General features: G+C 35.1%; 1 protein-coding gene across 1 annotated transcript in view; it reads right to left on the bottom strand.

The window, feature by feature from the left end:
- DSG1 (desmoglein 1) overlaps window positions 1-24,977 on the bottom strand; it is a 119,194-nt gene that overhangs the window by 24,441 nt on the left and 69,776 nt on the right. Inside the window, exons 2-5 of the mRNA XM_016933487.4 lie at window positions 10,386-10,782; window positions 2,127-2,162; window positions 1,738-1,869; window positions 401-556 (exon numbers count right to left, since the gene is read on the bottom strand). Of these exons, the coding sequence (XP_016788976.4) occupies window positions 401-556; window positions 1,738-1,869; window positions 2,127-2,162; window positions 10,386-10,433 (372 nt within the window). The 5' untranslated portion in view covers window positions 10,434-10,782. The remainder of the gene's footprint in view (window positions 1-400; window positions 557-1,737; window positions 1,870-2,126; window positions 2,163-10,385; window positions 10,783-24,977) is intronic.

Raw genomic sequence — 24,977 nt, 5'->3', positions numbered from 1 at the left:
GAATATGAATTTATAGTAAAGTATATTTGCTCAGAAAACAGTCCTGCAGTAGCTCTAGAATCATTACTTGACATTAGACTTAAAATAAGGTCACATTCTTTACTGAATTTTTTAAAAAAGGAAAAATTAAAAAGTTAGGTAATTGTCCTTCCAAACAAATACTCTAGTTTGCCAATGAGGACAGTATAGAGGTTAGCATTTTTGCTGACACTTAAGTGAAACATTTCCTTCTCTCTTAATCTTTGCATTTCTTTTCAGTCATGGGATGCTCGTGAATTAAGAACCAACCAAAAATGCCAAATATTGAGACTCTTCAAATCAAATTAAGTATGATCTGAGATTAAGAACTTCTGAGAAGAATTTAAGCATGAACATATATATTGACATGAGGTCCACTTACAATGAAGAAAGGAGTGACCTCTCGATCAACTATGGATGTTATATTAATTTCACCAGTTTTCTGATTAATGACAAAGATCCCATATGGTGGCTGATCGATTCCTACTCCAGAGATGCGGTATGTAACTTGCTGGTTTGCAGCACAATCTGAGTGAATCTGCAGAAGGAACACAAGTAAAAATATTAGAGGGAGCAAATAGAGTTCTATATTTGATATATGACAGCTTTCTTGAGAGTTGTTGCATGTGATGACCTTGTTATTTAGGAAATGTTGTCAATGGAGATTATTTTCCTAGATAAGAGTAACAATTACAGCTCTAATATTTTCAATGGTAACTGACAATGTAATCAAAGAAATTCGGTTTCTGCTTCTATCAAACATGAAAAAATGCAAAATATCACCCTACCATATCTAAGTCTATGCAATCATCATGCATGACTTCATTCATTCAACAGTTAAAATTTGATCTTGTATTATTTGCAGGTCCTGTGCTTGCACTGGAGCTACAGAAGGAAACTCCTTGCCCTCTTAAGGAGTTTATCAATGTTGTCATCATGCAACTTTAATCTTCAATATGTTTTAAATGTGAAGTTTTCGAAGAAAGTAGATTTATTTAGGTGAGAAGAGTTATCTGGGTTTGAGTGGAAGCTCTGAATTCTGAAAATGGGAAGGGTGTATTAGCAGAAAAGGAAGAAGACCATGCGAATAAATGGTTATAGAAACCAGAACTCTTTCTTTGAAATAAAATATTGTTTGGCTGTAAACAAATCTTAGTGGGGAGTATTTGTGAGTGTCTGTGTGGATGTATGTGTATATTCGTGTGTGTATCTGTGGACATGTACATCTGTGTGTTCATGAATTTGTGGGGGGTGTTTCTGAGTGTGTGTGTGTATGTAGAAAGGAAGATATGGAAAAATGAATAGAAAAGGGGTATGAGAGAGGGCACTATATGAATGTTAATAAACAGAAAAGTAGGAATTCAATTCTAATAAATTGTGAGGCAAAAAGAGCACACATTGAAGTAATTCCTTTGAATGTGTTGAAAGCCAAATTCTTTATTAAAATAATGATCTTTTTTCATCTGGAGTTTGGGATAACACATGATCATGTGTATGCATTTCACCAATGAGGTGAGTCAACGTTTACCTGTTTCTCTGAGCACCTGCATTTCTTAATTTCTCCTTATGAGTTTCAGTTTTCATCATCTAGATGACTATAGTTCTGTTCTGTATCGTAGCTTCTCGGTGAGACATGTTCATGAAATATTTAGCAGACAGTTTCTTTTGAAACTTTATCCATTCTGATTTTCAATGTTATGCTTTGGAGTTGATACCTACTTTGGCGATTGGGTTCCTCTTTGAGTTGTCTTCACCTTCACGACAGGCTGCTGCGAACTTGATCCATTCACGTTTTTGCCTTCGAATTGAATGCCATTTGATGGTGCCATTTTTAGTGTTATAATCTCTTACCTTAAATGACAGCAATAAATAAATGGTATATATTAATTTGAATTCGTAATTCAAATTCCACTGAGATTTTTGGAAGAGGTTATAATCTCAGAAATAGAGGATGTTTAATTGGGAAAATTGGTAATTTTGGTAATCTATTAATTTTAGCATTATATGAACTTGACTTATGAGAATACATTTTCTTCAGAAAATATATTGTTATTCTCAAATTATTTTCTTGTTTAAAAATTTGGAAAAATGGATTTGTTATATATTACCTGGATTCGGAATTCACTGTTAACTTCTACCACCACCTGTAAAAAATAAGATAATCACACTAGTTATTTTTTAATTAAATGCTTTAAAATTTATATTATCCAGTTACTTTAAAAACAACATGAAACCATAGGCTTGTGAGTCATTAAAATTATTTTATCAGCCAAATAGCAGGTGGATTTGGTTTAGGTCTTGGGTCTGATGATGATGCTAAGAATTTTTGTTTTTACCTTTCAATTTACTCTTCTTTTTATTACTATTATTTTGTACTTGTATTTCTCCCTAAATAAGAAATTTTTAACTTTTAATTGAATTTATTCAGAATTGCAAAGTATGAAAACTTTATTTGTATAACTGATATAAGAAAATTATAGTTTACATTTAAAAATACTAACAGTAGTAATTTAAAAATATAAAAAGGTTCTTTTTATAGTTAATTTTAATTGTAGCATTAAAGAAAATATGAACTTAATGTCTCTATCTACTTTAAAAAAATTGCCACAATAGATAATTCAGAAAATAAGTATTTATGATCAATATGAGAAGTATAAAAAGATAATGTTTTTGTTATGAGAATTACATATCCATTGTGTATCTAATATTAATAATTATGATTGTTATTACTCTTATAATTTATTAAATAATAGCTAGGTATTAGGTTATGTATTTATGTAAATCTATGCACTTAATCTTTACAACAAATACATGTGGTCACCACTAATACTATCTCCATTTTACAGATGAGGAAATTGAGTCTTGGATATTAACCTATGGCTAAATATAATTCAATACAATTTAGCATAAATTTTCACTTGAGCTGTGGGTTTTACAATAAAATATGAGATAGCCTATTCCCTCAAGTAAATTACTACTAAGAAAAGCATGCTACAAAGAATTTATATTGCAACTTCAAGAACTCAAAAAATTCTGATTTTAAACTAACCTATTATCCTTGTGATTGGTGATATTTACATACGACAATAGGAATACAGCATGAAGAAAAAAAAAGAAAAGTAAATGGCCCAAATTTTAAAACATGTAACTGAAATGTTATCTGTAGAGCCCATCTTGGGTGCAGAACTGAAATGATGAAATGGTGTTCATGTAAATGCATGCTCCTTGCTACCTGTGAATTTATGAACACTTTTCCCTCTCTCTTGTTTGTGAGTGTGGGATGGGAGATGGGCATACCTTATTTGTGTGTTTGAAAGCCATTTCTTCATAGCTACAGAATTGTGCATGCGTCTGTTATCTGTTATTGCACTTCCCTTACTGCATTGGAGCGCCAGTGCTTGCTGTTTGTTTTGGAAAGCTATGCAGATGACTAAGAAATCTTTCCAGCTTTATGAAGCTGGGTCATTCTTTTTCCCATGAGAGACAACTTGGGCAGAAGACCAAGTAGCTTTCACCATACAGTCAGACTCTCAATTGGATTTGTAATCTAAAAACCGCCAAGTCTGCTTAAAAATGTGGTGGGTTGGTGTAAGCTTATTTTCTGTTGCTCAGAGTCTAGAATAAACTCTGATACAAAGTCACTCTTGGACTTTGAAAGGCAAAATAGTGAAATCTGACTCTTGATAGAGTTGGAAAATCTTCAACGTATTTCCCCAATTCTCTGAACTTTAGTTTTCTCACTTGTAAAATGACAAGAGTAGACTAAATTTTATACAGGTAACTTTCCAGCTGTAATATTAAATGCCTGTGTGCAGTAGGAAAATATTGAAGTATTTAGATGTGGGAAGGGCATGATAAATTGTGGTTTTAAAGCTTACTCTGACAACAGTTGGTAGGACTAGTGGGAAGAGGCAGTGATTACAGACGGTGAGCAGTTGAGGGTCTCTGTATCAAAGCAGACTGGAGGTGAGAAGGAGGTACGCTGGAGCAGAGGCAGAGGGAATGGATGGGGAAAGATCAAGGGATACTGCAGCATAGCATTGGCAGGGCTTGAGAACAAATGGGATGGGGGTGTTCGAGAGAGGAAGGAAGCTCAGGGGATGGCAGTTTTAAACTGTGGGATCGGGAACAAGACAGTAATAGAATTTAGCAGATTAGAACACATTGAGTTTGAGATGCCAGATAATGCCTGGGTGAAGATGATCAGCATTTGGAAACATGGATCAAAACTTGAGCAAAAGTTCAAGCTGGATATGTAGATTTGAGGTAGATCTGCTCAGGCAGGATAGTTGAAATCGTGAGAATTTGAAATTTCTAAAGTAGAGGATACAATCAAGAATCAGCCTGCAATTGAGGATAAAACTAGAAGAATTCCTACATTTATAGAACTAGGAACAACGACAACAAACAAACAAAAAAAAAAAGGAAGGAGAGGGCCGGGCGCTGTGGCTCACGCCTGTAATCCCAGCACTTTGGGAGGCCGAGGCGGGTGGATCACGAGGTCAGGAGACTGAGACCATCCTGGCCAACATGGTGAAACCCCGGCTCCACTAAAAATACAAAAATTAGCTGGGCGTCGTGGTGCGTGCCTGTAGTCCCAGCTACTTGGGAGGCTGAGGCAGTAGAATCAATTGAACCCGGGAGGCGGAGGTTGCAGTGAGCCGAGATTGCACCACTGCACTCCTGGGGACAGAGCAAGACTTTGTCTCAAAAAAAGAAAAAAAAAAAAAAAAAAAAAAAAGGAAGGAGAGAAGGAGTGGCGAAAGAGAGAAGGAATGGCGAAAGAAACAATAGGAAAATATAATGCATTATAATGGAGGTCAGAGGAAAAGGAAAACGGAAAGACAGATGGGATTGAAAGAGATGAGGTAAAAAAGTTGAGCAGAGTGAATTCTGAGGAAATCCCGAGGTTCTGAGGGACCTTCAAGAGAATATTTTTAGCTGGATGGAACATGCACTTGCTTGACAGCAAGGAATTAGGAAATGAGAGGAGGAGAGGAGGACATAAAGATGGTCACTTTTTCAAGACATTGGTGATAAAAGGGAACAGAGGGACAAGATAGTAGCATTTTTTTTTGAGAGAGGGTAACCTAAGGATTTTTGAAAGTTAAGATAGAAGCTAGGAGGAGATTTTGATTTAAAAGAAGAGATGTTCAGCAGGAAGATTCTCATAGAAGTGTTGTGATAGGGAGAGCAGGAGAGAATGGGCAGAAAAAGAAAGGACCTCAAAGACAAAGGCAAGGAAAGACAGAGATTAAAATCGATCAATTAGGAAAGGGAAATTGGAAGACATTGTACTAAATGACCTAGACTTTGTCCCTGGAGTAAGGGTGAGGTGGATGGAGATTAAAATCAATAAACTGGGGAAGGGAAATTGGAGGACACTCTCCTAAATGACCTAGACCTTGTCCCTGGAGTAAGGGTGAGGTTATTTTCTGACAATTAGGGGAGAAGTTTGGATTCCCAAATGAGTTTGGAGTCTGTGCTATGGAGGCTGTGATGGAGATTTACCTAGAGATGAACACAGAGGTTATCAGGCTGACTGAGTATATCTCAGCTGTTTTGCCCAGTGGATAGGGACGTTGGGGTAAGTCATTAAATCAATCTGTGCTCAGTTTCCTCAGCTGTATATGAGACTAAAAGTCCCCTCTAGTCCTAAAATTCTATGAAAACAGTAAATAATTCACCTGAAATACATCCTCAGTGAGTTTTCCCTTCATTTGTGTTTTAGGAACCAATCCATTTATGTACTTTATAAAAGCTACAGGAGACAAAATCACAGGCTAATTTTAATAAATCCCAATTACAGTAATTTTTAATGTTTTCCTTTTTAATATTGAAGTTCATGCTTCCTTGCACATAATAAAAATGGGTTTGAGAGTAACAAGCTATTTTTATTTAAAAAATCTCTTGCATTTAATAATTGTGAGATGGTCTTCCAAGTCACTTTTTGCTAAGCGTTGAATTCTAACATAATTGTTACATTTTTGTTAAGCATTCAATTCTAATGTAATTGTTAACTTTTATATACATCGCAAGGATGCACTTGAAACAAAGCTAAAATATCACAATTTGCTTTATTTAAAAACCTCCTCTTATCTTTCCTTTGTACTGCTCTGACAAAGGATATCAGTCTGAGGTTGACAGCACCTTAATGGGTTGAATTCTCTAATTTATTCTTTTCGTTTGTGTATTTTACAAGTACATACTGAATGTGTATTATGTGGATCCAACACTAGATTAAGACTTTTAAAGGCCTGAAAATATTACAGTAAGTCTCAGGTGAAATGTAAAATGAATTTAATACTACACCATTAACATGTTGGGGAAATCCAGTATTATTATTTCTACGTTTAATAGCGTGATAATTTTTTGGAGTGTGTGGGGGAAGAGCTGTATAAACTATCCAAAAACTTCCTTGTGGTACCTCTGCTGTGTGTGATTAGACATCTTTTGAGCAATCTTGCACTGGTGCAAGGCACTATAAGGGATACAAAGGCAAATCAGACACAGAACCTGCCTTCAAATAACTTACAGTCTTGCAGTTTTGAGAGCAACAGGCAACCATTAATTTGTAGAGATATGATTTCTCATTAGACAAGTATGAAAAACTGTGGCCTATTCTCATAGACCAATTAAGAGCATGGATCAGCAGCCAATGGCATTTAAAAAAATTTGATCTGTCTAAGTCTATTGAAGGAATTTGCATATCAAGCATAATCAGCAAGGGTGGCATGACCCAGCACTGGGCAAGGGTGTTCCCTGAGTTGAGGGAGCATTATAAATCTAATTGCGGTGCCTGGCACAGCAGGCTTCCTACTGATATGTTAGGCAATGTCTATTAGGACACAGGGATACTCAGCAACCAGGTCTTTGATGAATGTGTTGTGGAGAAAGAGTTACCAGAAATTAAGTGCTCTGGGTATAGATAAGATAATTTTCTAGATTGATGAGATTTGTTAAATAAGTGAATCTTATTCTAGGGTCAGCCTTTCAGATTTAAGACAGCATTCTTCAGTGCTTTAGTTTCTACTCTTTTCCTAAAACAGGGATGACAAAATGTTTTTACTTTGTGGCAACTCAAACCAATTGAGCGATGATAAATTTGTACTCCTTGTTTCTGTAAAGGTGATAGAAGATGCTAATCCTAAATCTGCAGCGAAACAATAAAGCTTTTATGAACACCATATAACTGTTAATGATGACACTTGAATGCAATTTGTAAGTTTCACTGAATACGTGAACAGAAATATTCCTTCCATTTTCTACAAAATATTTTACTGAAACACTGATCTCTATACTACATATCACTATAATACACGCTCAAGAAAGCACAAAGAGCTCTCTCTTTTGCTTGTCTTCTGTTTGGTCTGTACTAGTTTGTTAGTTCTTCTCTTGCTTTAGGCATCTGTGAACACAATTTTGGGGACTTAAGATGTCTTCAAGTAAGTTTAGGAATTATGTAATGAAATGTGTATTATTTTCTGTGTATTTTAGCCTGAGTGATGAAAGTACTCTTAAAAACTCCTGCTCATATTTTACAGAATTTCAGTTCAGTTCAAACTGTGGAGTTAGTTTATCAGGTGGTCAGAGGGTTGGGTTTTTTTGTTTGTTTGTTTCGAAATGAAATATTAACCCATAGAAAGAGGGGGAAAATGGTTACTATAATGAACCAAAATAATCAGATCATTCATGGTCATAGATAAAAGTCATTTTCTCTGTTCTTTGAGCTTGAGCTGCAGAAATTTACCTTTTTAGAAAAAGACATCTTCAGATTTGTATTGACTTAAATGGACTAATTGGACCTGGCAAAGTTGCAAGTAATTTTCAGAAATCATTAAAACCATAGAGATCCCTCTGGCTCTGTTTTGCTTTCCCACAGTGACCATGCTGTACTTTTTACCATTGTCATATACATGCACACAGATTTCTTTTATTTGGTGCATAAGAAGCATTGTTCTCAGGCCTAGAGAAAATACATTCTAACTCCTTTCTCTACTCCATACACTGATTATATGGAAACAAAAAGAAGAATGAAAAATAGATGCAGAATTAACAAAATGTGTTTGACTTGCAGTGTTATAGCAGGTGTAATCTCTTGTCTGTCCAGGAGACTTGTCAGAACAATAGAATAGCCACAGAACGATCTTGATTGCTGTAAGAGCAGCTCCTCCAGCTTTGTTCTCCCTGATTCAACCCACTCATTTGAACAAGGTTCACAACCTTCAGATGCATTGAGATGAATACACAGTATGCTTGCAAACAAATAGTTACCCAGTTCTCAGGTAGATTTGCTTAAAAGACACTACCAATTTAAATATCTTAAAGGCCTTAACAATTGTACAAATACACTTCCTAATGCAGGTTCCCGCTTATTGACTTTGAGTAGAGACGAATATAAAGACTTTACATAAATTTTTTTTCATTTTTTGGTAAAAGCATGCATTTATAATGAGACTAGGAGAAAGATAACTGAAAGAATTTGCTATAGTGGTGGTTGTTTTATGAAGAAAAAAAGTATTTTAAAGAAAAATACAGATTAGGAAACTCCAAAGCACAATTACCAAAATTATCCCATGTGGTAAAATCTGTACTTAAAATAAATTTTGATCTTCCAAACCTTAGAAAGTGAAATGTTTTCCAAAAAAACCTATGATGTCAACATGAAAATGAAACATTGTAATTCATTATAGTGTAAGTTCTTTGAGAAAAAATTTTCATAAGGCATGTGGGAGACTTGTGATTAATTTCAATATAAAATAAGGTAACCTCCTCTTCCCCCATTCCCCAAAAAACCCCCATAAACCAACAAAAAAACAATCTAGGCACAGCTAGAGAAAGTTCGATAAAGATATATGATTTTGATGATGATACATTTTATTGAAGAATGACTAAATAGGAAGTGGCTGTTTAAAGAAATTTGATATGCTATAATTAATTTGAAATAAATAAATCAACAAATAAGGCACATCTTAGAGATTCTGTGAAAGTTAGTGTACACCTATCTGAACAAGCTGATCAACTAAAACTATAATAGCTCTTAATGGATCAAATTTATTTGAAATTTTAAGTAAAAGTGCTTGATTACTGACAATATGAAACTCTCATATTTCAAATGACATACTGTATAATGATCAGTGATCCCTACCAAATCCTAAGTAATGAAATCAACTGATCCTAAATATCCACTGAAAAGAGCATGGGATAGGACTAATGTTTGAAGGAAAGCTTGGAACCAAAGCCACCAGCTTACTGATGCTCATTTATAACTAAATCCACTGATTATGTCCCGCCTTAGTTAATAAAACTGAATTCAAACTAACCAGCATACTTTGAATCAAAGATCTAACTTATTATACCAACCAACCCAACATTCCAGTTCAAAAATTAAGCAAGTAGAAACAAATGTGAACCACAGCACTATACATCCTGCCAAGCTGGAGGGCAATTTACTTGGCACCTGCCTTTTTGAATTACATTAACCTTACTGTGAGAGAGATTACAATTTTCAAATTTTCACTGAAAGTGAAATTGACATAATACATTAGTGGTGCACTTAGTATTATCTCTACAGCAAGAAAACTAATTACATGTAAGGGGGCAATGATAAAGTATTTCATTACATTCGTCAGACTATCAAGTGCACAACTTTTATATCGCAGTCATCACTGACATTCCAGTAGTAAGATCGAGTGTAATAATAATTATACTTACTCTTTAATTATAGCCACTTCTTCACTTAATATATCATTTATAAACCTCCTGTACTGCCGTTTTTTGAAATTAAAAATGTTTTAAATAAAATCATAGTTAAATAGTGCGAGGCTTTTTATAGTAGTGATACAGATTCTAACCAAATATGCAACTGATGACTTTATTTGGATAGCGAGACCAGCCACAAACTGCTACGATTTTAAATTATGTGGTGCTATTTTTATGTTTTAAAAATTAGAGTAATTCCACCATCAAACATACAAAAAAATAAAAAAAAAAACAGGTTAAAAATCCAGACACACTTCTGATATTTAGTTTAAAAGCCCTCTTGCAGAAGAGATTTTGAACCACAAAGTGCTACTAACTAGCGATAGGAATTTCCTAAATTCAGTCTTTTCCCAGCATGACTTAGCAATGACTTCAGTGTCAGAGATGTAATACAATGAGTTGACACTGAGGCATTAACATGATCTTGAGTCTTCAATTAAAGAGAGAAATGCTATTGAAAAATCTAGTTCATAAAATCATCTTGTCATTAATATACATTTTCAATGGGTTTAGGTTAGAAATAATGCCCACTAACATTTTCTAAAAAGTTTTCACTTGTTTACAATGGGCACGATTATGAAGGACTTTTACCAGAATCCACTCACCAGAAAAATGAACAGCACTGCAACTACTCTGAAGAAACTCCAGTCCATCTCTGCTGGATTCTCTTACATCCAAGACCAAGGGAGTTTTGTTTGTTCTTCTCTGTTCTTTTTCTTTCTCCCACTCAGCTGGTGTCTGATTAAAATAATTTCTCAGTAGATGTTCTTACATGCAGGCTTTGAGGTGTTTCTGCCTTCCTCTGGGAGAAGGACTGAAGGTACGTATAACCAGTCTGGATCCCCACCCTAAAAACTTGGGCTGGTCTCACTGAAATGCTTGACAAGATCATCATTGCTCCCAGGTAAAAACTTGGGGACACACCCTTCCTCCAGCTGAAAAGCGACTCTTGATGGGGCAAGGAAGATTCACTCCTTTACTGAATGTTTTCAGTGGCAGGCTCTTAAAGTGAACAGAAATACCGAGGGTTATACAGGTGATGGGGGCTTCTCACCCCATGCTTTCTTTACAGGTGGTTTAGTTTCTCCCCATATTAAACAGGCAGGTATAACTTGAATGCTCATCTTATTCATTCCATTATCTGTTTGTAGCCAAACCCTCAGGTCATAGTAGAAAATGACAAACTTTCCATTATAGTAGATGTTGGGAAAGTTTCAGTTATTTTCGGTTGTTAAGAGACAGAAAACATGCTAATGCAAGACTGAGATTTTTTAAAGTTATTAATTCAAACAAGTAAAACCATGATACTCACAATTATTAGATCCTCTGCATAAGTCACAATTCCCATTAACTGACCAGCCTTCAGTCTAAGGAATCCTCCATTATCCCTCTAAAGAAATTATTTTCTCTCCCTAATTATTTTTCTTTCTTTATGATTCTTTTTTTAATGCAACAAAATAAAAATTTAAATATTACTAAACTTAAGGGTGAATAGTGAGAACCACCAATTAAAATCCTGATAATAACTTTAAAAATGAGATTCGGTGCCTGAAATACTAATGGAAACACAGAAAGCTGCTCAGCAGGTGAGGTGGGTTAAAAGTCAATGACAATTCCTAAGCACAGAGCCAAGAATCTGTACAGTGAGCCAACTAGAACATAGGGAATACACTGAAGAAATGGCTGCCTACACAGGTAGATGGGAAACTGAATGCAGCCCTGAGGTTTGTGAAAATAAATAGCAACCTTCACAGGGCAGCATTTGGACATATTTTTGGACTCTCTTCTCTTCCCCTGGCAACGTCTAGTATAAATATTGTGAGTGGCAGGAAGCTCATAGACACTGGATGCCCTCAGAGTTTGAAACGGCTACTTGGAACAAGAGACCTACCTGATAAGATGTTGATTATGGTCAAAAAGATACTCAAAATGTCTCCAAAAGGAAGAAAATCTCTGAGGGTCAGAGGGTCTATAGAAGGCTGTCATTTCACTACAGATTTGTGGCAAAGAAGATGTGTGGTTTGAATTTCCATATTATCCATCATACAGTGTGGAGGGGAGGAGATAGGCTGCCCATGTTTATTTGCAGTGAATAAGAATGTTTATGATTGTAAATAGCAGATGTAAATAAATAAAATTTAGAAAGATGAGCTGGCCAATTTTCTCTAATGAGAAATGTCAAATAAAATAGACTGTATTAACCTATGACTTAGTCTGAGCAATATCTTAGTATCATGTTTTCTGACCATGAATAACAGAAGACTCACTGGGCACCAGAGACAACTGCACCTACTCTTGCAGCTTTCCAGTGGCGAGTCAATGTTTTATGCATCTTGGATTCTGGGCATGATGCTAGGGCATGCATGGGGGCCTCCTTCATCCATTAAATTACCTTTCCTTAAACCTAACCCTGGCTCCACCCCTAACTCAATGCCTTGCTCCAACAATCCTATATGACTAGGGGATTCATAAGGCAGCAATCTCTCAAACATCTTTCTGGAGAGGAGGTGTGATAGAACTCCAATACTGCAGAGCAGCGTCTGTCTTGGCAGTTACATGAGAGCCAACACGATGTTAAGCACAGTGGGAGAGGGAATTTGTTAATCACTTTCTCTCCTTTGCCTCCTTCCCTGCCTTTTTCTCTTTCTTACTCATTTTAATGTCCTCAGAACAGTGCTATCCAGTAGAACTTTCTGCAATACGAACATGTTCTCTATCTATGCTGTCAGATATGGTAGCCACTTATAATATGTGACTATTGAGGATTTAAAATATGGTTATTATGACTAAGGAAGAGAATATTTAACTTTGCTTAATTTAAATTTAAATAACCACATGTGGCTAGTGGCTACCATATTGGACAGTGCAGACATCATTGCTTTTGTTGTCTATCTTCTCTCTTACTCCAAGCCTTAACTTTTGGTTTTTACAAACTCAGCTCTCTCAATCTACCCTATGCCTTTTCTTAATTGAGAACTCCACCATTGTTCCAGTTTTCAATGAGCACATTTAATTAGTTTTCCTTCATGTACTCTTATCTCAGTTGGTCCTGTCCCTTTTCCTGACTTACTGGTCCTCCTTCCTAATGCCAATGAGTTAAGATACTTTAAAACATAGGCAACACAAACCATTTCATTTCCGTATTCACATTGTTTTCAATTCTTTCTTCCAGCAACCTCATCTGTAACCTCACATCACACTGTTGCTTCTTCTCTCCCATCTCAGTGAACTCCTTTTCTTTACTCTGAACATTGTTTAGTATGTGTACCTGCACGTACATAGCAACAGTTCTCATTTCATAAAAATTTTGTGAAATTTGGGGTGATTTTTCTGTCTGGAATTTCCCTGGTGAGCTGACAAAGGTTTCCATAGGGACTAAAATTCTCTAGAGAAGAGGATTTTCCTCTTTTTCACAAGGCATTGAAAACTCCAGAATGTAACTTAAGTGTTTGCATTTCTACATTTGTTGTTAGCTTGAAATATTGCAATACCCTTTAAGAAAACAAAATAATCAGCCTCTAAAAAAATAATTTTGAAAAACAAAATAATCCGCATATTTAACTAAAGGTAACACATTTTATTGATCTAGAAGTTCTCAAGCCTAATAATAGTAACCGTTTTATCCACCTTCATTTACATAGCATCCATAGCATGGACTCATATTTCAGAGAAATTCTTTGGAATGTGCTTTTTTTCCTTTTAGCAATAAAATATTTTTAAATTGATATATAATAGCTGTACATATTTTTGGGGTGCATGTGATGTTTGCATACCTGTGCAATGTTATAATGATTAAATCAGGGCAACTGTGACATCCGTTACCTTAAACGTTTATTTTTTGTGTTGGGAAATTCTTCTCTTGTAGCTATATTGAAATATACAACAAATTATTGTTAACTATGTTTTAATGTTATATGTGAACCTCTAGTTTTATATGTGTCTAAATTATCCTAATGAACTCTACAAATTGTTTAAAAAATAGGTGAAAGATGAAAAACTTAAAACTGGAGGAGAAATTGAAGTAAATATGTTAGGCATTATATAAATAAAAATTTTCTGTTTGCCTCTATACTGTATTAATATTACCATGAGATATATTGATTGTAGACCTTGTTCACGTTGTTTAAAATTAAACTATTCCTCAAAGAGTCAATGTCACACCCACATACATCTGGGAGATGGGGCCTGCATTTTAGATTAAAAGATACTTTTCTTTTTAATATATAGCAGTCACAGCAACGTCTGATTGGTAAGTGGATTTTTGGTTTGGACAAAAGAGCTATGGAAGTAATTTTGGGATATCCAATATCTGGGAAAATTTAAATAGGAACTGTAGAAAATTATGATATATTTTATCAGGTTATATTATATTATGTCTTTTTTTTTTTTTTTTGAGATGCATCTAGCTCTCTTGCCCAGGCTGGAGCGCAGTAGCGTGATCTCAGCTCACTGCAAACTCTGTCTCCCAGAACAAGCAATTCTCATGCCTCAGCCTCCTGAGTAGCTGGGTCTACAGGTGTGAGCCACCACACCCAGCTAATTTTTTGTAGTTTTAGTAGAGATGGGGTTTCATCATGTTGCCAGGCTGATCTTGAACTTCTGACCTCAAGCGTTCTACCCGCCTTGGCCTCCCAAAATGCTTGGATTACAGGTGTGAGCCACCATGCCCAGCCATATTATGTCTATTTTTAAAGATATGTGAATTACATTAGGAGTGAAATGTCATGATGATGGAAATTTTCTTCATAATAATTCAGCAATGAAACAGATAAAATAAATATGTCAAAATATTAACAACTGTTAAATCTAAATGATAGTATATGGTTTTCTTTGTTTTGTGTATATTTGAAAATTTTCCTAATAAAAGTAAAAATAATGAACTTAAGTAGACGTCAGCAAATTATTGCCATGGGTCAAATAGGGTCCACTGTGTGGTTTTTGTTCTTTTTTTAGTTGAATGCAGCCATAGTCATTTGCATATAAATTGTGGCTCCTTTCATTCTACAAGAGCAGGGCTAAGAAGTTATGACAGAGACCATGTTGGCGTAGAAAGCCTAAAATAATTACTTCCCTTGCCCTTTACAGAAAATGTTTGACAATCCCTTGACTAGATGAATAGATTATAGCTTGCAGTATGAAATATGACTCATGAGTAGATTAGTTGATTTTAGGAGAAGTCACAAAATTGATCTCAAGGATGTGAACAGAAATCATGATGACTGAAAGTAGCCATTAAAATTTTAAAAACTAGGCTGGGCGTGGTGGCTCATGGCTGTAATCCCAGCACTTTGGGAGGCTGAGGGGGGCGGATAACTTGAGGTCAGAAGTTCGAGAGCAGCCTGGCCAATGTGGTGAAACCCCATCTCTACTAAAAAATACAAAAATTAGTTGGGTGTGGTGGCAGACGCCTGTAATACCAGCTACTCGGGAGGCTGAAGCAGGAGAATTGCTTGAACTCGGGAGGGGGAGGTTGCAGTGAGCTGGGATGGTGCCACTGCACTACAGCTTGGGCAACAGAGCGAGACTTCATCTCAAATTTAAAAATAATAATAATAAATAAATAAAAAAACTAATCACTGAGAAAAAGATATTTATAATAAAATTGTATTTTTAGTTTTATATGCTTAGAGAGATTTTGTTTATAATTGACCAAAATAATCTACAGCCTAACTCTTCTTCCTTTTTTTTCACAGATCTAAGGGAAATCTTAATTATTTTTCTCTAGTAAATTCTAGAATGGGAATTCAACAGCAACACATCTTTATATGCTTTTCTCTATATAGAAACAAAGTTTATGAACAAAGGGAAAATCTCAAATGATTTTGAGAACTGTGAACTCTGTCTAATATGTACGTAGTTTATGATGAAATAAGAATAGTGAAAAAGACTAAGCTATTATTGCTTGTGCTTTAAAGAAGTTAAAAATATATGATAATTCTGAGTTTTGCTACATGTTCATCACTGTAGTAGGCACTGTGTTCAAAACAATTTTGAACTCTGCTCTTAAGGAGCTTAAGCTTACCTTATAGCTGCAAACACACTGACACAGAAGTAATACTACTTCCTTCTGGAAGACTGTTCTACTCATACACCTACGTGGGTTAGCCACAGTCCCACTGTAGTGTTTGGATTTCATGTGCAACTTCAGGCTACTTTTTTTTTTTTACTTGTAATACATTATCCCCAGGCCAGTTCTATGGCATTTATTTCTTTGACCTACTATGTTCCTTGCACTATACTAAGGCACTGAGATTACAAAGATGGATAGAATATGGTTCTTGCCCTCATGTGGCTCCAGGCTGTGGAATGGGGAAAACAACATATTTTTTTTCCACTTGCTGAACAGAAGCATGCTTAAGATGCTTTGGGAATCCATAGCCCAGTTTTACTGGAGGTGACATGAGAGAAATCTTATAATGTTAATGGCTACACATTTGTGGCATAATAGAACTGATTACTAAAATACTTAATTTCTTTCTTTCTTTGTAGCTTACCTAAATCTCTCATCTTATACTTTAAATTTTATAGTGTTTAATTGAATACAGCCACAGTTAATTGCTTCTATTGTCTGCACTTTGCCTTTCGGTCTTCATTTCTGCTCTCATGGTTTCTCTCCAGGCGCCCTTCACCTGGCATTGCTGTGCATACTTCTAATTATACATTTTGTATCAAAACTCTTCATTTTAATCCATGTTATATTTCTTTTCCAGAATAGTGTTTCTAAAACATTGCTTTCTTTATGTCATGCCTCTTCTCAAGAAAGTGCTGTAGGCTGGGCGCAGTAGCTACTGCCTGTAATCCCAGCACTTTGGGAAGCTGAGGCAGGAGGATGGCTTGAGCCTGGGAGCTCAAGACAAGCCTGGGCAACATGGAGAAACCCTGTCTCTACAAACGAATGCAAAAATTAGCTGGGTGTGGTGGTGCACGCCTGTAGTCCCAGCTACTCAGGAGGCTCAGGCGGGAGGATTGCTTGAGGTCGGGAGGCAGAGGATGTACTGAGCCAAGATCATGCCACCACACTGCAGCTTGGGTCACATTGAGACCCTGTCAAAAAAAAAAAGTAAAGAAAAGAAAATGCAGTAACTCCATATTTCCTCTCAGATGAAAATGACTTCATATTGTAAAAACATTATGGCAAATTTATGTCTCCAGGTTATTTATTGTTTATGATGGAAACAAAGTGCCATCACTCTCATGGTCTTAAGATTTTCCCACCATTGCCTTTCATTTTTGAAGATCCGGCTTTTGATAGTGATGATACCAATATGAAAGGTAACAGTCGTGATTGATGTTTGTCCAGGATATTTTCCATTTAGGTGTATGTGTATAGCCCATGGGCATTTAAGCAGCTTACTCTATCATTTTCAGAAACTGTTTATTGACTGCAGTTTTAAAAATTCAATTGCACCAATGTTTCTTGACCCTGGTAGGGACTGTGCTAGTTGCCAGGATAATTAATTAATTTTTAAATTTTACTTTAAGTTCTGGGATACCTGTGCAGAACGTGCAGGTTCTGCATTACATAGTTAGAATGGCGATCATTAAAAAGTCAGGAAACAACAGATGCTGGAGAGGATGTGGAGAAATAGGAACGCTTTTACCCTGTTGGTGGGAGTGTAAATTAGTTCAACCATTGTGGAAGACAGTGTGGCAATTCCTCAAAGATCTAGAATGAGAAATACCATTTGACCCAGCAATCCCATTACTGGGTATATACCCAAAGGATTATAAATCATTCTACTATAAAGACACAGGCACAGGTATGTTTATTGCAGCACTGTTCACAATAGCAAAGACTTTGAACCAACCCAAATGCCCATCAATGATAGACTGGATAAAGAAAATGTGGCACATATACACCATAGAATACTATGCAGCCATAAAAAGGGATGAGTTCATGTCCTTTGCAGGCACATGGATAAAGCTGGAAACCATCATTCTCAGCAAGCCAGGAGAAATTTTTAAAAAATAGATACTAGAAATTCCAAAGTTTAAGAAGGCTATCATCTTGACTGGATCTCAAAGGTGTGATGAGGCAGGCTTGTTCCTTTTACCAAGCACACTGACATATGTGGTATAGGAAAGATCTATAGTGTTTTATGAGCCCCTGCAAAAGGGAAATAATTTTCCCATTAAAGGAATTTGAGAGCACTTCATGGAAGAGGTAGATTTTGAAATTTTCAGGATGACTACATTCACAACAAATAAAGATGCGGATGGGAAAGAAGGCAGAAAGAAATACATATTTTTATGGCCCAAAAGGAGTCATGTTGGACTAAGTGTCTCACTTGTGAGAGTTAGCAGGGCTGATAATAGAATAGAATGAAAGCAGAATGTGACTGACTTTGAATGTTCTGCTGAGAAATTTGGACTACATTCAGTGGTAGAGAGAGAACCAGCATGGGCTTTTGAGCAAGGTATTGACCTTAAAGTTGTGTTTTTGGAGTTTGTCCTGGAAGCTCTGTAATGCGTAGGTAGGCAAGAGACACTACAGGGAGAAAGATGAATTTGGAGGCTACCATAATAGTTTAGGTAAAGAACCTGAAATAGTGTGGTTTCAATGGGAAGGGGAAGAGATGGGAGAATGATGAAGTTACAATAGATAGTACTAGATGGCAGTTTCAAAGGGGGTGGAGGAATAGGGTGATGGAGGCTCAGGGGAAACACTTTCCTTCATTTGAAATTAGGTGCAAAGAGAAGATACTTATCCTTTTAATAACAAAAAAAGAATCTATTAGAGGTTTTTGCAGAAGAACCAATCAGTTTTTAACATTTAGTTTGTTTGTGTTTTGTTTTTCCCTATTTTTGCTTAAAAATTCAAACCTTCATCCAGATTTACAATATGTTAACATTTTGCCCTATTAGCTCTTTCTATGTATAAACACATCTTTTGCTGAATAATTTAAAAGTGAGTTGTAGATATTGTGCCACTTAATTATCACAGCATATACCTTATAATAATAAAGACTTTTGCTACATAATCATAGTTTTAGTGTCTTTGTTGCAAAAAGTACTAAAAATTGATGCTAATGAGCTATTTGGCATGCTGAATGAAAAAGAATACATGAGTCCATAGTGTTCCTCAAAAGGGTGGTGGTGGTGATGAAGAGTAAACTTTTCTTTAGGGAAGATTGCTAGTAAATAGAGAAGAAAATGATAGAACTAGAAAATTGAGATATTGCACCCAGCAACATAAATAATGGATTCAGACGAAGACCATCAATGGGTATTTATACTATTGAGTAAAAGTGTTAGAAAACTAGGAGTTTACATGATCTCCAAGTATCTCACCATCTTACTGATGGATAAAACCTAGTATTGTTAATAATGAGACAAACTGACAATAGGTACCTCCTTCCATGATGTAAGGAAACTATACAATGTCACACACAGTATTCTTGCCCAAAATATTTAACCTGAATTTGCGAAAGAGGAAACAATCCAAAAAACATCAATTTTAGAATTTCTAATAAAAATAAGCTGGATCTTTCAAAAATGTCATTGTTTATGACATACAAAATATAGTAGGGGATTGTACTAGACGAAAAGAGACAAAAGAGACAACTAAAGCATGTGGGGCTTAAAACCTAGATAATGGGTTGATAGGTACAGCAAACCACCATGGCACATGTAACACTACAAATCTGCATGTTCTGCACATGTATCCCAGAACTTAAAAAAATAAAACAAAACGAAACAAAACTAAACTAAACTAAATACGATGTTCAATCCCTAATTGGATCATAGAACATCCACCAACAATAAAGAATAGCAATAAATGACATTTTATGGGACAAGGGACAATTTAAAATTTTGATTTTAGGCATTTTAGACTCTAGAAAAAAAATCACGTTTTTTAATGTTCATTTCTCTTAATATTTTTAATGTCATTGGTCTATGTGTCTGTTTTTATACTGGTACCATGCCATTTTTGTTTTTGAACCAGTACCATGCCATTTTGGTTACTGTAGCCTTATGGTATAGTTTGAAGTTGGGCAATGTGATGTCTCCAACCTTGTTCTTTTTGCTTAGGATTGCTTTGGCTATTTGGGCTCTTTTTTGGTTTCATATGAATTTTAGAATAGTCTTTTTTCTAGTTCTGTGAAAAATGACATTGGTAGCTCCGTAGGAATAGTATTGAATCTGTGGATTGCTTTGGGCAGTATGGCCATTTTAGCAATATTGATTCTTTGAATCCATGAACATGAAATGGTTTTTCATTTATGTCATCTGTAACTTCTTACAGTAATGTTTTGTAGTTCTCCTTGTAGATATCTTTCACCTCCTTGGTTAGATGTATTCCTAGGTATTTTATTTTCTTGTGTGGCTATTATGAATCAGATTGCATTCTTGACTTGGCTCTCAGCTTGAATGTTATTGGTGTATAAAAAATGCTGCTGACTTTTGTACATTGGTTTTGTATCCTGAAACTTTACTAAAATCATTTATCAGTTCTAGGAGACTTCTGGGATGGAGTCTTTAGGGTTTTCTAAATATACAGTTATATTCTCAGTGAAGAGAGAGAGTTTGACTTCTTCTTTTCCTGTTTGGATGAGGGAAATTAAAAAAAAATGAGACAACTAAATATGTAGATTGCAATACATGGTGAAGAGGTAATTGTTATAAATATTTTTGCATCAGGTGAAATAGCATAACATGCTAAAAAAAAAAACCCACAGGCAAACTAGATAGGACAAAGAGGTTTTAATTTATATCTTTAGTCATTGACAGATTATAAAAAATGATTCTGCAAACAAATTAGACAAAGACAAGAAACACAAAATGCAACACAACAACAAGCCAAATAGAACAATCATATTCACTAATATAATTGCTAATGTTTGAAATAATACACTGATGTATAAATTTGGGGAGCACAGTAAAAGAATGTCATGAACAATTGAATTTTTTTCTAAAAATGCAAGGCGGTTTAATGTTTAAAAAGATCTATTACAGTAATTAATCATTATAATAACTCAAATTAAAAAATAACTTCTATGCATGTTTTGAAAAGCTTGATATAATTCATCATTTGTTTTTAAATGAAAAAACAAATATAAAGAAATAGGATGGTTTCTCACTTAATAAAAATGATGTATTATACAAAAATCTGTTATTCCTAGTGTCCAAATGGTAAACACAGTCTTACTAAAATCAGGGGAAAAATAATCTCATTATTACATTCTTAATGTTTTCTAGATGTAATAGCCAAAGGAAAATATTGGAGAGGAGTAAATATTATTATTATTAATAGACCATAAATTTGTCTACATAGGAATTCCAAGAGAATCAATTATAACTTGTAAGACACATGAAAATTTAATTAAGAATGTTGAGTATATAATTAATAAAATTCAATAATCTAATTATCTGTTACACAATATAATGAAATAAATATGTCCCATTTCAAGTGGCAACTGTAAGTATAAACTATCTTATAACGAAGCTGAGAAGAAATGTGTAGCACCTGCCTGACAAAAACCTCAAACTTTTGCAAGAGACATGAAGAAGTCATGAATCAATATGTGCTCTTGTTTTTGTACAGAAAGAGGCAATATCATAAAAAGACCTCCAAGTCTTTTGTGTGTGTGAAATTTGTCAAAATGATTTCATATTTCATATGGAACAACAAATAATCAAGAATAGAAATGAACATTCTGGAAAAGAATAGTAATTAGTAAAGTCAAGTCTGACAAGTTACTAAACATTGTAATATTATAGTTATTCATGTAATTTGGAACTGGGAAATGAATAAAATATTAAGGAAATTAGAGATCCAGAAATAAACTTAATAGAGGAGTTAACAAATGATCTCTAGTCTGAAATAAAGATGGCTTTTCAAATCACTGAGCAAAATGTACATAACTCAAAAGATGGTGTTGAGCATGTGGCTAGCCACTTAGAACAAAATCAACCTACTTCTTATGCCAGAAAAAATTCCAGATGGAAAAAAGATTGAAATGTAAAAGAAACTAATAGTAGGGAAAAAATAACTGAGTAAAAATGGAAGTACTGGCCGGGCGCGGTGGCTCACGCCTGTAATCCCAGCACTTTGGGAGGCCGAGGCGGGTGGATCACGAGGTCAAGAGATCGACACCATCCTGGCTAACACAGTGAAACCTCATCTCTACTAAAAATACAAAAAAATTAGCAGGGCGTGGCGGCACCTGTAGTCCCAGCTACTCGGGAGGCTGAGACAGGAGAATGGCGTGAACCCGGGAGGCGGAGCTTGCAGTGAGCCGAGATCGCGCCACTGCACTCCAGCCTGGGCGACAGAGAGAGACTCTGTCTCAAAAAAAAAAAAAAAAAAAAATGGAAGTACCTTGAAGTGGGGAATGCCTATCTAAATCCAGGATCAATAAAGGATTGACACATTTAGCAACATAAAAATTAAAATGTCTATATGATAAGTAAGCATAAGCAAAACAAAAAAAGTGGCAAGGTAGAAAAAAAGCTTTTTTACATATATAACAAACAAAGGTCTAGTTTCCAAAATATATACTTAACTCTTGTAAAACTATAAGAAAAAATCGATGACTCAAAAGAAAAATAGGCAAAAGAAATAAAGAGGTCTTTCACTTACATGAACACAAATAGTTGCTGCATTTAGAAAAATATAAAAATGGTTAATATGCAGAAGTAAAGATGCTCACCTTCAGTCAAAATCAGATATATAAATAGCAAAAACAACAACAACAACAACCAAAGAAGTGAAAAAAATTTCACCCATCAGATTGGCACTTTATAATAAAAGTACTAGATTTTTGTTGTAAATGCTAGGTATCTATTGCTGAGGCAGAAGTAGAAAATCATTTACTTGACTGAAGTGAAAGTGTAAGTTGATATAATGTTTTGGGACAGCAATTTGACAACAGCTAACAAAGTTAAAAAATACATACACTTTCATGCAACAATTTCTATTCCCTGAATTTAGCTCAAGATGCACTGGCACAACTGATTAAAAATTACCTACAAGGATGTTCATTTCATTATTGTTGTAATAATGAAAAATTCTTGCAACCACAATGTCTATTAGAATAGAATTTAGTCAGAAAATTTGGGTACATTTGTACGGCATAATAAAAAAAATGACAGATCTTTATATATTGATAATGAATGATGTCCAACTTACAGTAAGTGTAAAATCAAGTATGTAGAATAATGGGCCCAATGTGAACACTTGTGCATAAAAATAAAAATATGTTGTGTGGATGTATTTTATATATGCATAGAAGTTTTTTGGAATTATTCACTAAAATCTGTTAACTGAAGAAATAATTGTATGCTTAATTTTCTATTCTTCTGATACATTTCTACAGTTTACTGTTAATAGGCCTTTGTTTTATAACAAAAAGTAAAAATATTTTAAGCTTCATAATTGACTTTCTGGAGTAGTGTACATATATAGTATTGGTGCAGCAACTCGATGAGATGATGTTTTGTCCATCTGAAGATAGAGATGAGGATTAAAAATGCATATATAAAAGTTGTCAGTTTAAAGGTATTAAAGAAATCGCATAAGTGGAGGAAATCATTTAGGGAGAGCTGAAGAGAAAGACATGAAAATATCTGAAGAGCAAACTGGCTTGTCCACATTTGCTTAGAAAGAAGAAGAGTCAGCAAAGGAGACAGAAAGGTGCTTCAAAGAAGTCATAGAACTAGCTCAGTCCAATGTAATTTAAATCAAAGGCAATGCTTCAAGGTAAAAAGTTTCCATATGACTCCTGAAGATAGGAGAATAGGAAGAGCACTGAAATTCCCCTGACATTCTTTCCAACTTTCTGACTGTTACTTTTCTGTTTCGTTGCCAGTACATTCTTCTCTAACCACCCATTCAATGTATCGTCACATGAAGCTTGGGTCTGTGTCCCTCTTTCCTGTTTGTTGTCCCTCCCAAAAGTGATCTCATGCAAATAACAACTTATAGATAGATCTATCCGGTCCAGGTCTTTTCTCCTGAACTCCAAACCTATACATCCAATTGCCTACTTGACATTTATCTTGGAAGTTTCAAATACAATTCAAACTCAATGTGTTGGAAATTCATTCTCACCTTCACCAGTGATCACTTCCCAGAAAATAATACCCCCATCTATCTAGTTGTGCAAGAGAGAAGCCCAAGAGATATTATCAACATTCTTTTTTTCCTACCCTTCTATTTTAACCCATCACCAAGATCTATTGATTTTTTACATCCAAAATATCTGTCAAGTTCATTCACTTTTTTCTATGTTGACTATCACTGTGTTAGCCAGGTGATTATTGTCCTTCACCAGGATTGTTGTAACTTTCTGACAGGTCTGCATCTATGCTGGCCAGCTGCCAATCTGTTTACTACACTAAAGGTGGAAAAATAATTTCAAAGAGCAAACCTAAGCATATCAATCCGTTTAAAAAAAAAAAAGACACCTCTTGGTAACTTTTAGAATAAAGGGGAAAAAGAGTCCTTCGTCTGGGCTGCAAGGTCCTACATTGTCTAACACTTGCCCACTCTCCAGTCTCACCTTTTACCACAGTCAGTCCAGAAGGAGTTCTTGGGACCCTTGTCCATCTCCTCTTTCACATCTGTCATAGTTGCCAAGTTTACAGGTATTTGTGTGATTATTACTCTCTGTCCTCACTACTAGATTGTTATATCCACGAGAACAAGAAAAACGTTTTAATCAAAACTGTGTTCTTGGAACCTAGCATATAATATTGCTCAATAAATATTTTTGAATTAATGGATAAATGAATGAAAGCAAAGTGGAGTTTCAAGAAGAAAGGGTATGTTTCAATTTTCGTTCAGAGATCTAAGAAGATGGAAGTAAATCCTAAAGAAGCCAAGAAATTTGGAAATAGATGATTGTTGGAGAATTCCAGAAACACTTAGAATTATGTGGAGGTGAGCATTGGCAAGAATATCAAAACAGACTATGGGATATGTTCTGGAAAGGGAAGGAAGCAAAGAATAGATCCCTTATGTGATTAATTCTGAAGAAATGCAGAGTATGAGTTTGGAGTCTGTGAGGTCAAAAGACATATGTATTTTTAATACAAGCAAAGGAATGAGATTTTGAGAAGGATAGTAGATTGTGGTCCTAAAACTTTCATATTTGAGTTTAGATGTATAGAAGTAAAATGATTTCCTAAGGCTTAGGGTGTGGCCATGAGAACTGGTGTTGATGATGGTAGGAACTGTACTTTAGAGCCTGTGT

The sequence above is a fragment of the Pan troglodytes genome, chromosome 17 (assembly GCF_028858775.2).
Source record: "Pan troglodytes isolate AG18354 chromosome 17, NHGRI_mPanTro3-v2.0_pri, whole genome shotgun sequence".
Lineage (NCBI taxonomy): Eukaryota > Metazoa > Chordata > Mammalia > Primates > Hominidae > Pan > Pan troglodytes.
The sequence above is the reverse complement of the archived record's forward strand: the minus strand, read 5'-3'. Positions and strand labels throughout refer to the sequence as shown.